This window comes from Sinohyriopsis cumingii, chromosome 5, assembly GCF_028554795.1.
Source record: "Sinohyriopsis cumingii isolate HCF-2022 chromosome 5, ASM2855479v2, whole genome shotgun sequence".
Taxonomy (NCBI): Eukaryota; Metazoa; Mollusca; class Bivalvia; order Unionida; family Unionidae; genus Sinohyriopsis; species Sinohyriopsis cumingii.
In genome coordinates, this window is record NC_142965.1 from 41,755,917 (window position 1) to 41,773,956 (window position 18,040).

General features: G+C 35.2%; 1 protein-coding gene across 1 annotated transcript in view; it reads right to left on the reverse strand.

The window, feature by feature from the left end:
• Positions 1–68: 68 nt before the first annotated feature.
• The window catches only part of LOC149799019 (uncharacterized), a 28,962-nt gene continuing 10,990 nt past the window's right edge, over positions 69–18,040 (reverse strand). The window contains exons 3-6 of the mRNA XM_089957016.1: positions 16,493–16,627; positions 3,526–3,661; positions 2,310–2,396; positions 69–476 (exon numbers count right to left, since the gene is read on the reverse strand). Of these exons, the coding sequence (XP_089813142.1) occupies positions 304–476; positions 2,310–2,396; positions 3,526–3,661; positions 16,493–16,627 (531 nt within the window). The 3' untranslated portion in view covers positions 69–303. The remainder of the gene's footprint in view (positions 477–2,309; positions 2,397–3,525; positions 3,662–16,492; positions 16,628–18,040) is intronic.

Sequence of the window (18,040 nt, forward strand, 5' to 3'; positions counted from 1 at the left end):
CTCTATATATGCATGTTGTTATATATATATATATATATATATATATATATATATATATATATATATATATATATATATATATATATAATATTATCAACGTTTGTGTTTAGAAACTTCTGGATAGTACTTGATTATGAAGTATGTTTGAAATCGAATGTAGCAAATCTCAAAATGATATATCCATCTTTCCGGATTTTTAATTGCTCAGCCGCAATACAGATCGTCTTCATTGAGTGAATTATACAAACCACGCCGTTGTGTCGCAGATTGCTAGTAATACTCAGCAACCATTCATATCCTCGTCTACAGTACTTTGTATACCATCACATCAGCTCTCTGCTTGTATAGGTATCCATCTTTAACTTCTCTTTTCAGTAATACAATCTTATGCTCGTTTTCTAGAGATTTCAAGGTTCCTTCAAGATTGCCATGGAATGCTCTCTGCTCATAGTTAGATGCAATGACAATGGTGCCACCTGAAGGAATAAAACAGTGAAATATATTACTTCCATTCAGCAATACAAGAACAAGAACAAAAGTCAGATTGGCCGTCTCTGACTATTGTTTACAAATGTTGTTTTAATACTTTAAGCACACTCATTTGTTTACGCTCTTGATGTTTAAAGCGTATTTTAATTTTAAACCGTATAAATGTATAACTATTGATAAATACAGCTTTGTCAGCGCATACTTTTTTCGGACATTTATTTTTTAAAATACAGGATCTCCAGTAGGTTGTGTGCCTTAACCAAAAACTATAATGCTGTATCATGAATGAATAATTATAGTCAGATATTAAGTTAAAGGACTGACTGGGGAAAGCCAAAGACTAAGCGGGATCACCCATCCAAAAATACAAACTCGATCGTGGTCCCATTAAGGAGATGGGTATTCTTTATTCATGTTCCTAGAAGCACCTGCGACCAAGACACAATGACACCTGTCTTTCATGAGGACTCAGCCTACCAAATGTACAGAGAGGCTCAGACTTTGGGCAAGGTTAAGCCTGTATTCCCTGCCTGGGTGAAGCAGTAAGCCATTGTGAGGACAGTTCATCTTTCTCCTACCAGAAATGGAATAATAAGGTTGGAGGCCTAGTTGATCAGGTTATAGGTCTAGATTGTTGTGGTTATAGCACGGGCGCAAAGTTTTCCATCCGACGATCGGAAGGATCATTGCTTCGTACTGTTGAGTTAGCACCTACAACCTGGCTGAACCGTTTCCAACCTGTAAGCTTCGTTCTACCTTCCTCACTACCTGCAAGCTAATGACTGGCTTCGTTTTACCTCCCTCACTACCTGCTGTTGACAAACAGACATCAAGAGTGCACCCAACAAAAAGAAAAGCAAATTAAGGACCCTCTGTTGACAGGATACTGCATACGCTGAATATCAACTTCGCTACTCTCCATGCACGAAGACTAGCCAGCGACAGCTCAATAAGTGATGTCAATTATGATTTCTTTTGGCACGATAAGAGTGCGACAAGCACCGTGAGTGACGTGATAATTTTCCAGGCAGTAACATATGAGCACATTTTCTCACCCATGGTACAGAGAAATCTAGCCCTTTTGCTAAGCTTACTAGATTGGTTGTCTCGGTCAGGTTTTCCCTGGCATGGTGTCCACGCGCCAGGAACTACTTTTAATCAGAAGAAACCCTTGTTGTTTTCTGCCATACCTGAAGGAGTTGTTCTGAAATCAAACGATTTGCCACGAAAGGTCGAAGGTAATAATAAACGAATGAAGTCTGGCATTTATTCAGAGGATGGTTCTTTTTGGAAGTTATTGTTTTCCTCTGATTCATTTTTGTGTATGCCTAGGTCTAAATTAACTTTCCTGGACTAGATTAAGAAAATTATTTGTAAATAACGTGTCATGTGTTGCGCATGCCTTTAAGAGTGGTCAGCTGTTGGGTCTTAACAAAGTTTGTTATAAAATCTCCTCCCGGAAAGTTGTCTGTTCCTCGCAGGTGTAATGATGACATTAACGATTGATTGCGCCTGCTGGCTTGATAAAAACATCTCTCTCTCTCTCTCTCTCTCTCTCTCTCTCTTGCATATATACTGTTTCATGCTGGTGTTTCTCGAGTTGGTATGTATATGCATTATTGCTTCATGCATTTATTTCTAGATTTAGTATGTGTTGATGCAGCACACGTACACACATACAAAAACTAATACCCACACACTCACACTCAGACCCAAACACAAGCACAAACAACTAGCAATTACAATGGAACACCAATGAAGATTTAAGAAATCTTTAATATTTAATTTCTTGCTGTCGAATCAATCCAACGTCAACGTACCTGATTTAACTATTCGTGTCATCTCCCGTACGGCTTTACTGCAAAAGTACCCTGCAACACCGCTTGCGGTGACAACGTCATATACTCCTTAAAAATAAATGTGATTCAGTTATAAACCGTGCTTACAGGAAAATTATTGCCCTTGATAGGAAACCTGTATGCAGTCTGTATAATCTCTTTTCAAATGATTTTTATTAATTTTCCTTATTTATTTATTTAATTAATTATGTATTGTTCAGCGACGGTTCGCAACAATGTACAGTTTCATTATAATACTTCAGAATCAGGTAACTTCGCAGCATAGTCAGGCCATTTTGCAACTTGACCTAATGTTGAAGCAATTTTACAATGTTTGCGCACCGTAACAATTATCCTGCTCCATAACTGGAGCACTATTGGTGTGTTCTGTGCGAAAATAGTTCAGGTGTTGGAAGGTGACTAATTTTCCCGATTTTAGGGACAAAAATGCGAAGCAGCGAGAGAGCATTATGTAAGAAAGAAATAGTAGCGTATGTCTTGTACACGAACTTGTCTCGACAAAATATCCAAATTTAGTTAATAACATAAAATAGCTTTAAATCAAATCAGACCTGTTTTTCAATATACATAGTTACTCAGTATTTCGTCACATGATATAGATTGACTGATATACTGAAGTTTTCGAACAAAGTTACATTTATAAACTTTTACTCAAAACTTTGAATATCATGTAATTAAATTGATAAATGGGTGGATCAATTAATCACTACTTCGTCCCACAATCAAATCTCTTGACTGGTTTGACTTCGTGACTAAAATTGAATACGACTGTTTCTGTCAAACATCTACTTTATTTAACGACGATCCTAATTCTCTGGAAAGTCAAATATAATCCCTGTTTTTAATTTTGTTATAGGTACAACATCAATGGGCTGATGGCAGGTGTAACATAGATATATAAGACTATATTAAGCTTGTCTTCTTTGTCTTGTGTATTTGTATTCTTTTTTATATCCCCCATCTAACAACATCCATTAGTAATGAAGTGCTATTGTCTTTTCGTTTAGTCTTTGTTTTGTAGATGTAAATTGTACCTTCCCCTGAAGAAGTTTTAAAATGGGTATAAATTACTAACTATTGCTCTCAAACAGATCTGATGGTTATACTACTGGATGAATAACCGAGTCCGAGTAAGAAATTTATTGTTCAGTCTGGTAAAACAAAACATGGGGATTACCGTCAACTATGTCTAAATCCTTGTCTGTCATGGCGGTGTTGATGTACGTTTCGTACACATTTTTCTCTTTCGCTTTGGCAAGCATGCTTTCTGCTGGTTCCAATCCGTCGATGTGTTGGAAGCCCTTCTTCTTCAACTTCACATAAAAAGGAAATTTTCAGGGTGTGCAGGCAAAGAACTCAACTTATGGGTATATGCATATATATAAGGACACGATGGCTGTTTGCATTCCCTATCACGAAATTTTCTCGAAGATATGTTTCAACAAAACAAAGAGTCAAAATAATGATAAACCATTGTTTAAAGCAGCATTAGGCGGGTCAGATGAAAACAATTTTTTTTTAATTTAGCTTCCAACAAAATGGTAAAAAGCTTCGATTTTAATGCAGCTATATGCAAACATAATTACAATCTTCAAAAATGGAAAATCTGTCACCTCCATTTTGAGTTCAAATCACGCTACTTTGCAATAACTGATCAGCAAACGTGAGAGCTGCTTTAATTGTAATTGTGCTCCTATAGCGTGATGTCAACTACTTTTCAAAGTAGGAAATCAATTTATTATTGCTGTCATCGTGATGCATAAATAAAAAGATTGTAGATGTAAAAATGAAATTATCCTTAGCCAGACTTTATCGTGCTGAAACACATCACACAATCAACATATTGAAACATTATACAGCTGAAACCATAGTAGATAGGATGCTATAATTTGTGACAAAAGTCCCCAAATGAAATAAATTGAATTTTAATTACAGCACAAATGGTGGAGCGAATCTCCATGGTGGTCAGTTCAACAGTGTTCAAAGATGTGATAGAATTATTTAATGAGTACAAATATTTTAATAATCTCAATATGAACAGCAACGTATATGTTTGTCGAAGTTTAGATGCGATTAAATTGTAATTAAAGTGTTATAACATAACATGAATGACAATGCAAATGTTGATGTCCCTATTACATAGTAACAATGATGCTAAGCAATGCAACTAGAACGACAATGATTTACATATTGCATTAATCGAGATAAGAAGCATTAATTAGATGATCAACATGCATAACGGGTAAATTTATTTATTTGAAGTGCGACTGTCCCCCATTCCAAAAATATAATCAAACACACATATTTAAATATGTAATCAACTTAGTTCACGGCACAGCAGGAAGATCTCATCAATTTTACCGTGTCAATTTACAACCAGTCATCAGAAACATAGATACAATAGTTGTAAAACAAAGTTCAACGTAACACATAATGATAAAGTATGTGAAGGAGGCAATATTAAAGCACATGTGAAAATGGCAAAAATTTACAAAAATCTGGATTTATTCTTACGTTTTAGTGGATCGTTGAAAAATATTTATGAGATTAAATGTAGCGAGATGTACTCTTAGCTGAAGTATTCGTCGCATTATCTGATTTAAGGACTTTAGTTCTTAAAGGCCGGGACTTTACTTCTGATGTGTGATTAAACAGCTGATCTGTTTACAATTGCATTATTGACATGCGACGTATTAATCTTTATATGAAGATTTATTAAATAGCATTAGGTATTCTTTGTAGTCAACACCAGTATCGCAAGCTATTTAGTTACATTGAGATTATGAATTTATTTAATTTAATTATTAGTTGGAATTACAGAGATTGAATTATCCATATTAACTGGAATAATAGATGTAACGGAATTACTATGAATTTATATCCATGGCATTTGTAATTATAGTTGTTACGATATTACTGTGAATTCATTTCAAGAGAGATTGTGATTGTAACATGTATCTTCTGTACTGTTGATATATCACCACACTATATAACATCATTCGGAATACTTTATGAACTTATTGGGATTACTCGATAATTTTGCAATTTATACAACATTTAGGACTCTTCAGGATTTCATTCACTGTAATGTAATTTATTTTTACTTTCTCTCTTTGTATTGTAGGGAAATTGATTATATTTGTATTATTAATAACTTGTTTTACACTGCTTTGATATTGCTTTTTTAAGACAATAGTGTCACAGAAATAAATTGGGTGACTCGTATTGCAATGTTAATCTTTCAGAGACATTATTTTTATTTGTCAAATTTAAATTTTACTTTTCTTTGAAATTTCCTTAATCTCAGGTATTCTACTTTCACATATTTGGGAAAATTATGGCGAGACGAACAACCTTTCACCATGTTTCATATCCAACCCGGGAAGGGCAAGAGTCCTTAAAAACGGAAGAATAGCTTGAGCTAGCCAAACAATGTGATCTTACTGAGACGAAGACTTCTTTAGCGACGGAAAATTGTCTTAGATTATCTGATGAAAAAGGATATTTCTGATAAAATGGTTTGCATTTGATTATGAAGTCTCCATCTGATTCAGACCGAAAAGTAAGGGAATTACAGCTAAAGGAAAAAGAGATGGAAGATGACATATTACAGAAAGAAAGAACGCACTATTTCTGATTGCTGCAAGTTGAAACTGAGGCAACAGAATAAATATAGAACTGCTACAAATAATATTGTTTATAAGAGGTCACGGTCACGGTCATGTATTGAAAGAATACATTTATTTTAATAGCGAACTGCCAGTCTGAGTTTGCTATGGAGAAATATGACCCGTTCGTGTCGAAACGTTCTGTATCCCTTTTTGATGATTATGTCCATCCTATCCTTGTTAAGATATGAAACTATAGGATCTTCTCAGAGTATTGTACTATCATGTTTCTCTGCGAAGTCATCTTCTAGTGAAATTGTTCTTATTCTTCTCCTTTGTGTTCAGTTGTCATCAGACAGTTTCATAACGTCTGATTACAGGATCGCCGTATATTTGGCCCCTTACTCATCTTCATTTGCTGTTAGGTTATAAATGAGCTTGGAGATACGTTTGTGCTTAATTCACTTGTCATTGACAAGCCTTGTATGGATCATGAAGCTGATCCGCTTGAAATTGAAATCACTGGCTTATAAATCCAGATCTAAAGTTACTGAACTTATGGCAAAGAACGATCATGGGAATGAAATTGAATAAAATGTTATTCCTTTAGCTGACAGTTTTATGGGTCAGTCTTTTAGTGAGGTCAGTTTTACTCATAGAATAAATGAATAAAGAGTTGTTGATCCCAGTGATGCTCTTTTTACTACTCATTCTCATGACTCTACTCAGAGTGGTGAAGGACAATCATTAGTTGCCGAACAGGAACAAAATCACGGGATCTAGTTGTTTCAGAAGGTTATTAGCGGAAATGATGACACAAAAGTATCAACTTGGTATGTTGTGAACAGCAGCAGAGAGGGTAAATAGACCTTTTGCTGGAAAGCCATTTTTTTAAAAATAAGGCTTCCTACTAAAACGAAAAAACATAAGGTCATTTACGCCAAAACAGAAGCCTCTAACTTACCGAGAGCTTCTCTAACTGGTTTTTGTTTTGTTACTTTATCGTTGACGTTCATGTTTTTCTAAATTTGTATGTGCGTTCGTTTACCCGCCGGACGTTTCACTGAGGTCGGTCCCTCTCTCTCCAGCTATAAACATATGAGTAATTAAATCATTTTCTCAACCAAATATTGATCAAGACCTATCTTGATCGAGGCTCATGCAAATTTATTGTTACAAATCCGCGTGGAATAGATTGTTTCTGAAAAAGAAGTTATTAAGTCTGATTATGTTATATCTTCGCTGTATCAAGTCTGATGAGTATTTCGCAGTTTTCAACTCCATTAAATTCAACTAAAATATTGCAGTTGTCTCTGACCACTTTAGGTATTTGTGTATATCGCTGAGTATCATAAATCACATCAGTATTTTTATGTCTGCCTCGAGAAATTATCCGAGCTGGATTTGATTGTTTGTCCAGCATCACATCATCGTATGCAACTAAATTATTAATGAATCCATCAAGGTCATCTACAGATGGTGCTTCATCAATATCGGTGATAAAATTAATATCATACGCATCTTCGTTTAACAATTTTGCCTTTTCATTAAAATCTTTAAGTACGTCAAAACATCTAATTATCATCAACTGACGGAGCCACTAAATATAACTTATCCCAATTGAGCCATCTGATTATAAAATTAAACAATAACTGCATTTTATCAGAGCCAGAACGACATATTATTATCAGTCAGATAGAATTTGGTAAGCTGAAATATTTTTGACTGGTTCTTGTTTTCGTGTCGATGAGAAATCAATGACGTCCATGTTGTATAAATATAATAAATAATATTGATCTATATTGTATTCGATGTAGAGCATCCACCCCCACAAGTGGATTAACAACAATAATAATAAAAAATAGAAAGCGTGCACTTATAGGTAAATGTGTAAATTGTGGTACAAAAAATATACATTTATCTCCCTGACACAGTCAGGACACAAAGTGTCTGGTGGTGATATTGCTGCTTCATTATTAAAATTACCAGGAGCTCCATGGGCTAAATACACAGGAGAAAAACAACTTCCAGGATATAATTACTGCGTTCCTGGAACTCGAATTGATATTCGACTTGACGAGCGAGATCAACCTAGACCTGGCGAATATCCAATAAACGCTATTGATAAAGCATGTCATATTCATGATGTAGCTTATAAAAGTAACGATCTGCAACAAAGACATGTTGCAAATGTGAAGTTGATTCATGCATTAAATTCTATTATAAAAACAATCTTTCAAAGAATCATTAGCTAATTGGTTGATAGGGAATGTTTGAAGTATTTATCACCTTGAGTTTATCATATGCATGGCTTTCACACTCACATTCACACAGAATACGAACATCCATAATAAAATCATCCATGGTGTTACAGTACATGATGTAGATTTGGCTGGAGTTAACACTGACAGATCATACAATTTTAGCGTGGTAAGATCCACGGGTAGACCCGCAATATACAGACTAGATTTAATTTCTCCTCTACGTGCATTTGTGCCTGAACAATTGCAAGTAATTCCTGAAGACACACAATTACCACCGCAGTCACTTTTGTAAACTTGCACCTCGACGTCGATTACATTCAAGACCGGTCAGCATTACATTTTCGCGTGTGTAACCAAAATTGCTATTAATTTAGTCTACGGTAAATTGTGTTTGATTATTATTTGAATACTGCCACAACATTACTGTCTTACAGCTCGCACAATGATTATTCTGTCGTTGTTTAAATGGCATCATAAATTCAGCATCGAAATCAGAGTCGCGCTTATTTTGTGTCACATTGTTTATAATTAACTAATTTTTTCTTACTATATCATTATCAATAACATCGCTATAACCAAAAGTTTCTGTAAAGTCTAAGACATTTTTCCGCAGCTAAGATATTCTTCTGACTCGAGAAACTGCGAGATAAGCTAAATTTGACCATTTGATACGATCATCGGTGATCCAAACATTTGTATCAGAGATGGTTAATTTTAGCGTACAAGGAGTTTTTTCCATAATTTTACGTGCTCTCAACAACATTGACAGGAACTAAAACAATATTATTTAATACAAGATTTTGTTTTTCTGACGATACTGGTATATCAACGTCAATATTCTCTCATCGTGTATCTGCTGGTCAATAACACAATGGTACGGGTAGATTTGAAACAATTTCTTTATGTAACATAAATAATTGCGGCTGAAGTGTATCCCGAATTATCTTTCAACTTGTCACTATCAAATCATTTGGTCTCCGTAAATTCCAAAAATTGTTAATAGGAGTTTCTGAAATTTTTTCACGCATTATTTCACATTATTTCACATTAAAGTATATTAGGCTGTAGTCTGATTAATTTCTTAATCTCACTTAATTCTGGATCAAGTGCTCTATGATCATCAGCTATCTCTTCATACTAATCAACAAAATTCCTCGGGACCCCAAGTGGCCGAGTGGCCTAAAACGCTCTCCGTTACGGATCACTGTCATCTCACCTCTGTTTGCGTGGGTTCGAGTCTAGGATTCGGCCAATGTGGATATGTGAGAAAGCTTGCCAGTAGCTTCTCATGGGTCGGTGGTTCTTCCCGGGGTTTTCCCGGGTTCTTCCTCCACCATTAATACTGGCCGCCATGCATAGCCTATCGTGTGCTGAAAAATGGCGTTAAACCCCACAACAAAAACAACAACAACACAATTCCTCGGCCATTTATATGAAGACAATCCAACAAAAGGCGGTGGTTGACCATGATCGCCACATATTATCACAGCAGTATTTTTTGTCAATAACTAATCAAGAAATTTTTTAACGTTTCTAATGAAACAATGCATAGTTCATCCCTAACTTTTATCCTTGGAATATATTTCTGTCTCATTCGATCAGGAATCCATTAACTCCCTTCCATCGAAAGAATTTATAAGTGCATGAGTTAATATTTCTTTCTCTGATTTCTCTTGCGAGTCTGTGTGTAGGTGTTAATACAACTATTTCTGAACAACTGTTCAAGATTTATTCGATCACAAGAGTTGTTTTACCAGAACTCCATGCCCATTGAGATAAACTGTTTTATATCTAGCTACAGGATCGAATACAGATGGTGCAGATAACAATTTTGATATTTGATTTTTTGGGTAATAAATACCCTTAATCACAACGTCGACGAATTCAGAATAATTGAGCATATCTTCTTGTTTGATTCTCCATTCACCCCATGATGCATAAGTGCCGATATGTAGTTGTCCTAGCAATTCTGTATTTTTTTTTATATAAAACGAATCCGTAGCGACTCTGGCAGCAAACTCAGAAACTCTATTTATCATCGATAATAGATTTATGGAAACGTACGCGAGCATTCTAGATCTTAAATGAGTAAACTGCGGTGACTTACCATCAATATAACTCACAATTGTACATAATTTAGTTCCGTTTGATACATTGACATAACTTCGACTTATATATGTGTTTCTATTCGTTTTATTAGCAATTATAAAATCTAGTTCATCATCATATAGAATCAATCTTGTGCAATGTCGTTTATGATCCTCCTTGGGTGAATTTACAAATTATTTTTCTGCCAACATCTTGTGCGATTTTAATCTCAAAATGTCATATCAGGATTTTTCATATTCCGAATATTTCTTTTGTTGTAGTAACCAAATGTCTTTCTGAGGACGATATGATACGATTGCTTCACACTTAATGTTAACAATAATAGTATTTTTACATCAAGCATATATTGTAATAATACTGTTGGTGACAACATTGTTTCTGAAAAATGTTTGCCAAACCAGACATAACAAATTGGATGAAAATTTTCAGCTAACCTAAATGACTCCATGCAAGTGAATCCAGTCAAATCAAAATCTGGCAAATGTCCATTTAGCGATTCTCTGGTCGTCTCGTGTGTGGGATGTCCAAATCGCTCAAAATACTTCGAACACTCTCCCATACCAAGAAAACATCCCGGATAACATGCAACCATATCAACTGAAATAGCATCACTATAATGGTATTTAGTATTCCATAATCCACCGCGTCCGTATTCAACACAACTCGATGTAATATCATTCAGAAAATCAAACCTCGTGGGCTTCCACGAATTTATCTCTCTAGAAACATGAGCTGCGACTGATGGAATCGTTAAACAATTACTGAGTAACTTTTCATTTATGACATCGTCATGGGTATAATTTGACGCAAGATTTTACATTTTTGTATAAGACATTCTGTTCGATAAATCTCACTATCAGGTCTTACAAGATGATCAAAGTATTGATAGAATTGATTCATTTGATTTTTTAATTTTACCGTTTTTAGTAAATAACACAAAGTTATCTTCTATTGCATCTGGAACCCGCAGAATAATATCTGTCAACGGGATATGATTCGTCTTTAATCGTCCTTGTTTATCCTAAAAAAACAAGGACTTCAATTTGGTCCACATTTGCAAGACTCAAAAGATTGACCTCATCACGAGTAGCATATTTAGATAAGTCGCCTTACTGAGTTTTACTCAGGCGAGAAGATCTTCCGTAAATATATACCATTATACTTTAAGATCTGTTTAAAACTATTAAAGGCTACTTGTATACTCGTCCACGACTTTATGAAGCGATAATGTTGATGAAGATACAGCGTCGAGTACAGCAATTACTTCACGGCCACATATTGGCGGATCCATTATTGTTTGTGTTGGTAATGATGAATACCTGACTGAAGTTTTTATTGTGTTTACGCGATTTGAACATTCTTTTGGTGGAGACAGTCCATACGAATCAAAGTAAATAATTACACGTGGATCAATTGTGTTTGCCACCCAGTGAGAGCCAGGACCAGAACTATTATTGAAATTAATGATACCTGTTTCAATATTGTTGGTTGTTTTGGTAACTGATCACGCATAAAAATACCTCAAAAAATGTTATATTTAGTTTTTTAGCAGCATCATGTAAATCAAAATTTGACATTGGTCGGATTAACGAAGTGTTTCTGGAAGTCTCAGACCTTTTCCGTATCGATAAGGAGTCCCTGGTAATCTTAGACCTTTCCCTCTTTTACAGATCCTTTTCCTGTTGCTTTCTTTAATGTCACCCGAGCAGTAGGTCAAGCAGCACGTAGTGCAGCTGCGTTTGCTACAGCTGGGACTGCAGCGGCTATTAATGCTGATATAGCAGAAAGAAGTGGAAACATACTGCCTGTTTTAATTTAGTCTTTAACCACACCAGAAGAAAGATTGAGTTTAACGCCTGTTTTTGATTATCTGACATCATTGAAATGTCTGAGTTGACGTTCTGACAAAGTTTTTTTTGACCACCTGTGGTCTGACCTTTTTTAGTAATATGTTTATTCCGCAGTTCTTTGCTGAACTTGATTGAAGCTTTTTAATATGACCAAGAGTCAGAGTAATGCTAAGATGATGACATGACACTATAAATATCGTGAGCGATTTAATTGCATGCTTTCTACTGGAACGTCAAAAACCCTCATTCGTCCATCAACATTTTAAAACATCATTGCTTTGTCTGAGAGTATAAAAGCGATTGCTCTGTAACAACCAGCAGGCAGTCGAGCTACACGGGCTCGAAAATGTATATCAACGACATATTGCCTGAATAAATCTAAATGTTCCAACGAAAAGTAATAAATTGGATATAATGTTGTGAAATCCCCCCTGAAATATCTGCAAACCAGTGTCAATATTTTAATCACGCCAAATAAATGTTACCAACCAGTGATAAGCACGTGCAACATGATTTTGATCAAAATTTAATAAGACTTCTTCAGAAGGTTCTTCATGTCCATTTATCCTCAAAGCAGCTTCAGAAACTCCAAGTGTGTCAAATACCATTGGATTTCGTTCCTATGAATCTATTCTCGCATTTTCCTGAAATGCGATGAATATATGTCGTGGTGCAGAAACTCCTTGCTGTGATGCTATCTGCCATGTGAATAACGCAGCTGCGTTACTTTAAACGCTATCTGTAGTCATTGTCCACCATGATAGCAATGATTTTCCACCTGAATTCATAAAAGCAAGTAGTTTTTCTTCTTTAGCTAGCGATGGAGTCATTACCGGCCTCCACAGTGACAGTTGTGTTAGTATTACTTTACCAGCATCAACTGCGTTGTGTCGCCAGATTGCCCTCATTGTCTGTGGCTTTTCTTACAAGTACCACAGTGTGTTTAGCGCCAAATATAACTGTTTTAACATTTCTACAAATTCCAAATATATGTGATAATGGATTCACACATGAAAAGTTTTTTCGTCATTTAACATTGTCTGCGTGCTGCGAATCCTGAGTTGTAATTTTCGTTCATTTATGCAAATTCTGTTCCAGCTGCATTTAGTCTCACGTTGCTATTCTCGGGTTGATCAGTGGTATCATTTTCAAACATCATGTAATCGTCGCTGTATCTTGCCAGACCCCAAATCGTCGTAGCAATATCAACATCTTCGAGACACGATTCAATATTTTTCCGTCAATCATGTATATAGCACTGTTATATAATGCCTTAATACCATTGTTGACAAAACCAGGCCTATCTAAAAGTTCGTATGCTATATCATCTGCTTTTAAAAGTCTACCTTCTACTTCAATAAACGCTTCAGCAGATAAAAAATATCTGCTTGTATCTTGAGCTTGTAATTCGATTCGACCACGCTGATTTGGCACACGTGAGTCATAAGTATAATACTCATTGTTAGGTTACAAGGGTCCCAGTACATGTACTTGGCACATGACTTTCTCCTTCCTAACACCTAGCTTGGTGAATGTGTTCCTTCAAAGAACTTACGTAGCAAAGTTTATTTTTTTAACTTTCCTATTATAATGGATTATAATCCCCTAGAGGTTGTTTGATCTGTTGACGGCCTTCTGTGCCAACGTAGTTACTTAATTAACATGTAAAACAACTACCCAGAATCAGGATTACGAGCATGAATGTTTTGGCGCTTAATCCAACTTACCTATTATTGTCAAATAGGTAAAATGTGTTTTCATTGCCTGACTGAAAACTACGCATTCGACAGTTTCGTGTTGGTTCTGTTACGAATACTGTGTACATGCGTTTACGTATCTAGCTACAGCTGTTTAATGTGTCGGCTATAACTGTCTGTTTTGTTAAAACAGGATGATCCCTCTACCCTACGTTCACCCCTATTCCCCATTGCCCAGTCAGAGCACTTTATGTATTAATAACTGTCTTACTGGAGTTGTCTGACAACATTCTAAACAAGTAGGTGGCCAGTAATTTAATACGGAGAGAGAGAGAGAGAGAGAGAGAGAGAGATTGAAAGAAGGAACCAAACACAGAAAAGATACGAAACTGGATACCTAGCGTTTGGTTTAATCGGTCATTCGCTTAATCAATCAGATCTCAAAGTATGACACATTTTACTCCTTGTACTATATTGACATGTTTGGTGAGGCGAGGTGCCTTCGAAGGGAGAAACATCGTACTTCTTTCTAATCCTGACTATCAATTTTTCTAACATGTTCGCAGTTTATCATCTGATTGTTCATTGTTTGTGTGTATTGCTATTTTAGCATGCTCTGCCCCCACCCACACCCTCCCAATTATTGTTGATACACCTAATTATTCACGTAATTGTTTTGTTTTATATTTTTAAACAAATTTAAATGTTGTGCCTTTTATGCACGTTACTTTAACCTAGTTGTCAGATATGCTCATTTTTATGTAAGATGAATGTTATCTTCGAGCAGTTTTGATTTTGGAAGGGATCTAGATGAGTGTTTTAAGTCCTGTACAAACCTAAATTTGTGAGTAAACGAAATGATAATAAAATGTATTTAAAACAAAACAAGCACAAAAATCTTTTCTTAAATGTTATGACATTTTATATTATGATGTCGGTATTATCTACATTGCCTTGCAAAATTTATCATTTGTTATTTTGACACACTTGCTCTGGGGAACTCCACTTTTTACAACTGCGAATACGCTTGATTGCAAACTCCAATATAAATATTCATCATATGAGATTGAAAACTGACCAGCCTATATGATATTTCATAACCTATATGATCTTTCATAACCTATATGATCTTTCATAACCTATAATATATTTCATAACCTATATGATCTTTCATAACCTATATGATATTTCATAATCTATATGATCTTTCATAACTTATATGATATTTCTTAACCTTTATGATATTTCATAACCTATATGATCTTTCATAACCTATAATATATTTCATAACCTATATGATCTTTCATAACCTATATGATATTTCATAATCTATATGATCTTTCATAACTTATATGATATTTCTTAACCTTTATGATATTTCATAACCTATCTGATCTTTCATAACTTAAATGATCTTTCATAACCTATATGATCTTTCATAACCTATATGATCTTTCATAATCCATATGATCTCTCATAACCTATAATATCTTTCATAGCTTATATGATCTATCAAAACCAATATGATGTTTCACAGCTTATATCGTATATCATAGACAACTCGACGATCTTGCTTTTGTGTTCTTGGGCGATGCTGAAATTTTAATTTCGCTTACAGTTTGTATCAAATTCAATACAATCACTGACTTATTCAGTAGATTTCATAACTTGAAAGATTACATTTGACTGTACCGAATGGCAAAAGTCCCATGGAGTCCGTCAAGCAATTACGATAATTTTTTTTCGTTACTGACCTCATTTTGTTTTTGTAATTGATAAGTATGAACTGGCGTCATCACTGGCATTCAACCATCAAACACCACTATCTTGCTCAATCGAGTAGGTGACTGACTCTACTTTATCCTTTCAGACCTTTGCATCTAACAGCGAATAAAATCTTTCTAGTCTGCTATTTTTGTTTGTTTAAACCATTAACATATTCTAATTTCTTCCCTAGATTTCTTGAGACGATGAAACTAGAATATTTTAAGGCAAAATGAAGGATAAGACCTAAGTAACCCAAATATGTTCTCTTACCGGATACGCGTGTCAAGCCTTCTGTAGCCAGTATGTAAAAATATATCAATACAAAAGTCAGTGGCTTTTGCACGGCAAAACTGAGTGAGAATGTAAAATTGGTGTGATACAATGGTTGGCATCTTGCAACTAGCAATACAAAACGTTTGACGCTACAGTGTGGCGAACATCAGTGGAACAGTGATAATTTTAGACATAACTAAATTGTAAATAAATTACGTTGTGAAAGATATCTCTGTTCTGGGTGTGAATGAAATGGAATTTGATGTTTCTTTAAAGAAATGTATTGATAATAAGTGTCTGGGGAAACTATGTTTCGATTAAAAACTTTCTCCAACGTTTTGAAGAAATTGATCTTATTATAGCTTATTTATTTAAAACTTATTGCAGACGGCTTCCAAAACACTAACACTACTGAAGAATAGAAGACACAGTAGGTATATAGTCATACTGATTTTCATCCGACCTGTTAAACAGAAGATTATATTGAGAGATCTATTTTTCGAGATAAAATATTATTTAGTCTTTGAACTTATTCTTTCATAAATAGATAGCATTTTTATCGGAGATAGGGGTCACCTCTATTCCACATTGTCCGGATCCAGCTCCGATATCCAATATTTTCAGACGCATTTTCTCATCGTCACTTCCGTAGACCTCTTCCAGTGTATCAGCTACTATTTTGGGGCATCCCCATATTTCACTGGACAGCATCTGTTATATGAATAATGATGTGATAATACTCAGGAAATAAAATACGTCCTTTTAGTGATTTCTTAGTACTAAATATGTCCGAAAGGACTTTTCATTACGGGTATGAAGCAAAGAAAATAACGTGTCTTTTAATTTACAAATATCTTAAATAGGCAAACCAAAAAATACAGAAAAAAATTTGGACTAGACTGTTTGATGATACTAATAATGTTGATGAGAAATGCGAAACATTTACATCTACTCCTTTTTCGAAAATATATCTCAGTTCAAAGGTTTATGAATAGAAACGACGATAATCCGTGGTTGATATTAGAATGAGTGTGTGTGGTGTGATTGGAATTCTTAACGTAGCTTATAACAATTTTTCAGTCATATCGCTACGATGTCTGCAGTGCGGCAGTTTATAGTAATGTCTAGCACTGGGGCATCATGCCGCAGACATGCAGCATGATGTCCCACCCAGTCACATTACCCTGACGCCTTGCCAACCACTCCAAACATTAACCTCTTAATGCTGAGCGCCAAGCGAGGCAGCTGTAAGTACCATTTTTATAAGTCTTTTGTACGACGTCCCGCATCCGAGGCGGACGCTCTAACCACTAGGCCCCCGGAGCGGTCCGATATTAGAATGAAGATGAGGGACGAGGAGCAGAGGCTGAGGACCAAGGCTAAAACCCTAAAAATAGTTACGTCACAGCGAGAGAGGCTGAAAACTAAGGCCCATATTGCTAAAACCCTAGAAATAGTTTACGTCACAACGAGAGAGGCTTTGGACCAAGACTCATGTTGCTAAAACCCTAGAAATAGTTTACGTCACAACGAGAGAGGCTGAGGACCAAGGCCCATAATGCTAAAACCCTAGAAATAGTTACGTCACAACGAGAGAGGCTAAGGAACTAGGTCCATATTGCTAAAACCCTAGAAATAGTTACGTCACAACATGTGAAAATAGTAGCAAGGTAAACATAAAGTTCAGATTAAAATGAATCTTCCCTGAAATCGTTAAATCTTCGACTTTATTGGAAAATGGTGAGAAATATATTACAATTTAATTAGATATTTGTTAAATCTTGTACCTCTATTTAGACTTAACGGATCGATCCTGCGACTGCGCAACAAGTGATCAGCATATGTGTGAGCTGAATTCTTATTTTTACTTTGTTTCACGTTGGACAATAAAATGATAAACAGTTACCGTAATTAAAGTTAGAAACTAACCTATTATTCTTTACATCAATATACACTAATACGAAATTATAAAAGCAATAGCTAGTCTTGGTAGATAATACAGCTGGTCGTCCTGATTTTTAAGTAAGGAAAAAGTACCCCATCGTCTAATTATAGATCAATTTCGTCATTGATCAGTGTGTCTGAGGTTTATTGTAGAATTATATTCAAGCTGTAAAAGATTTT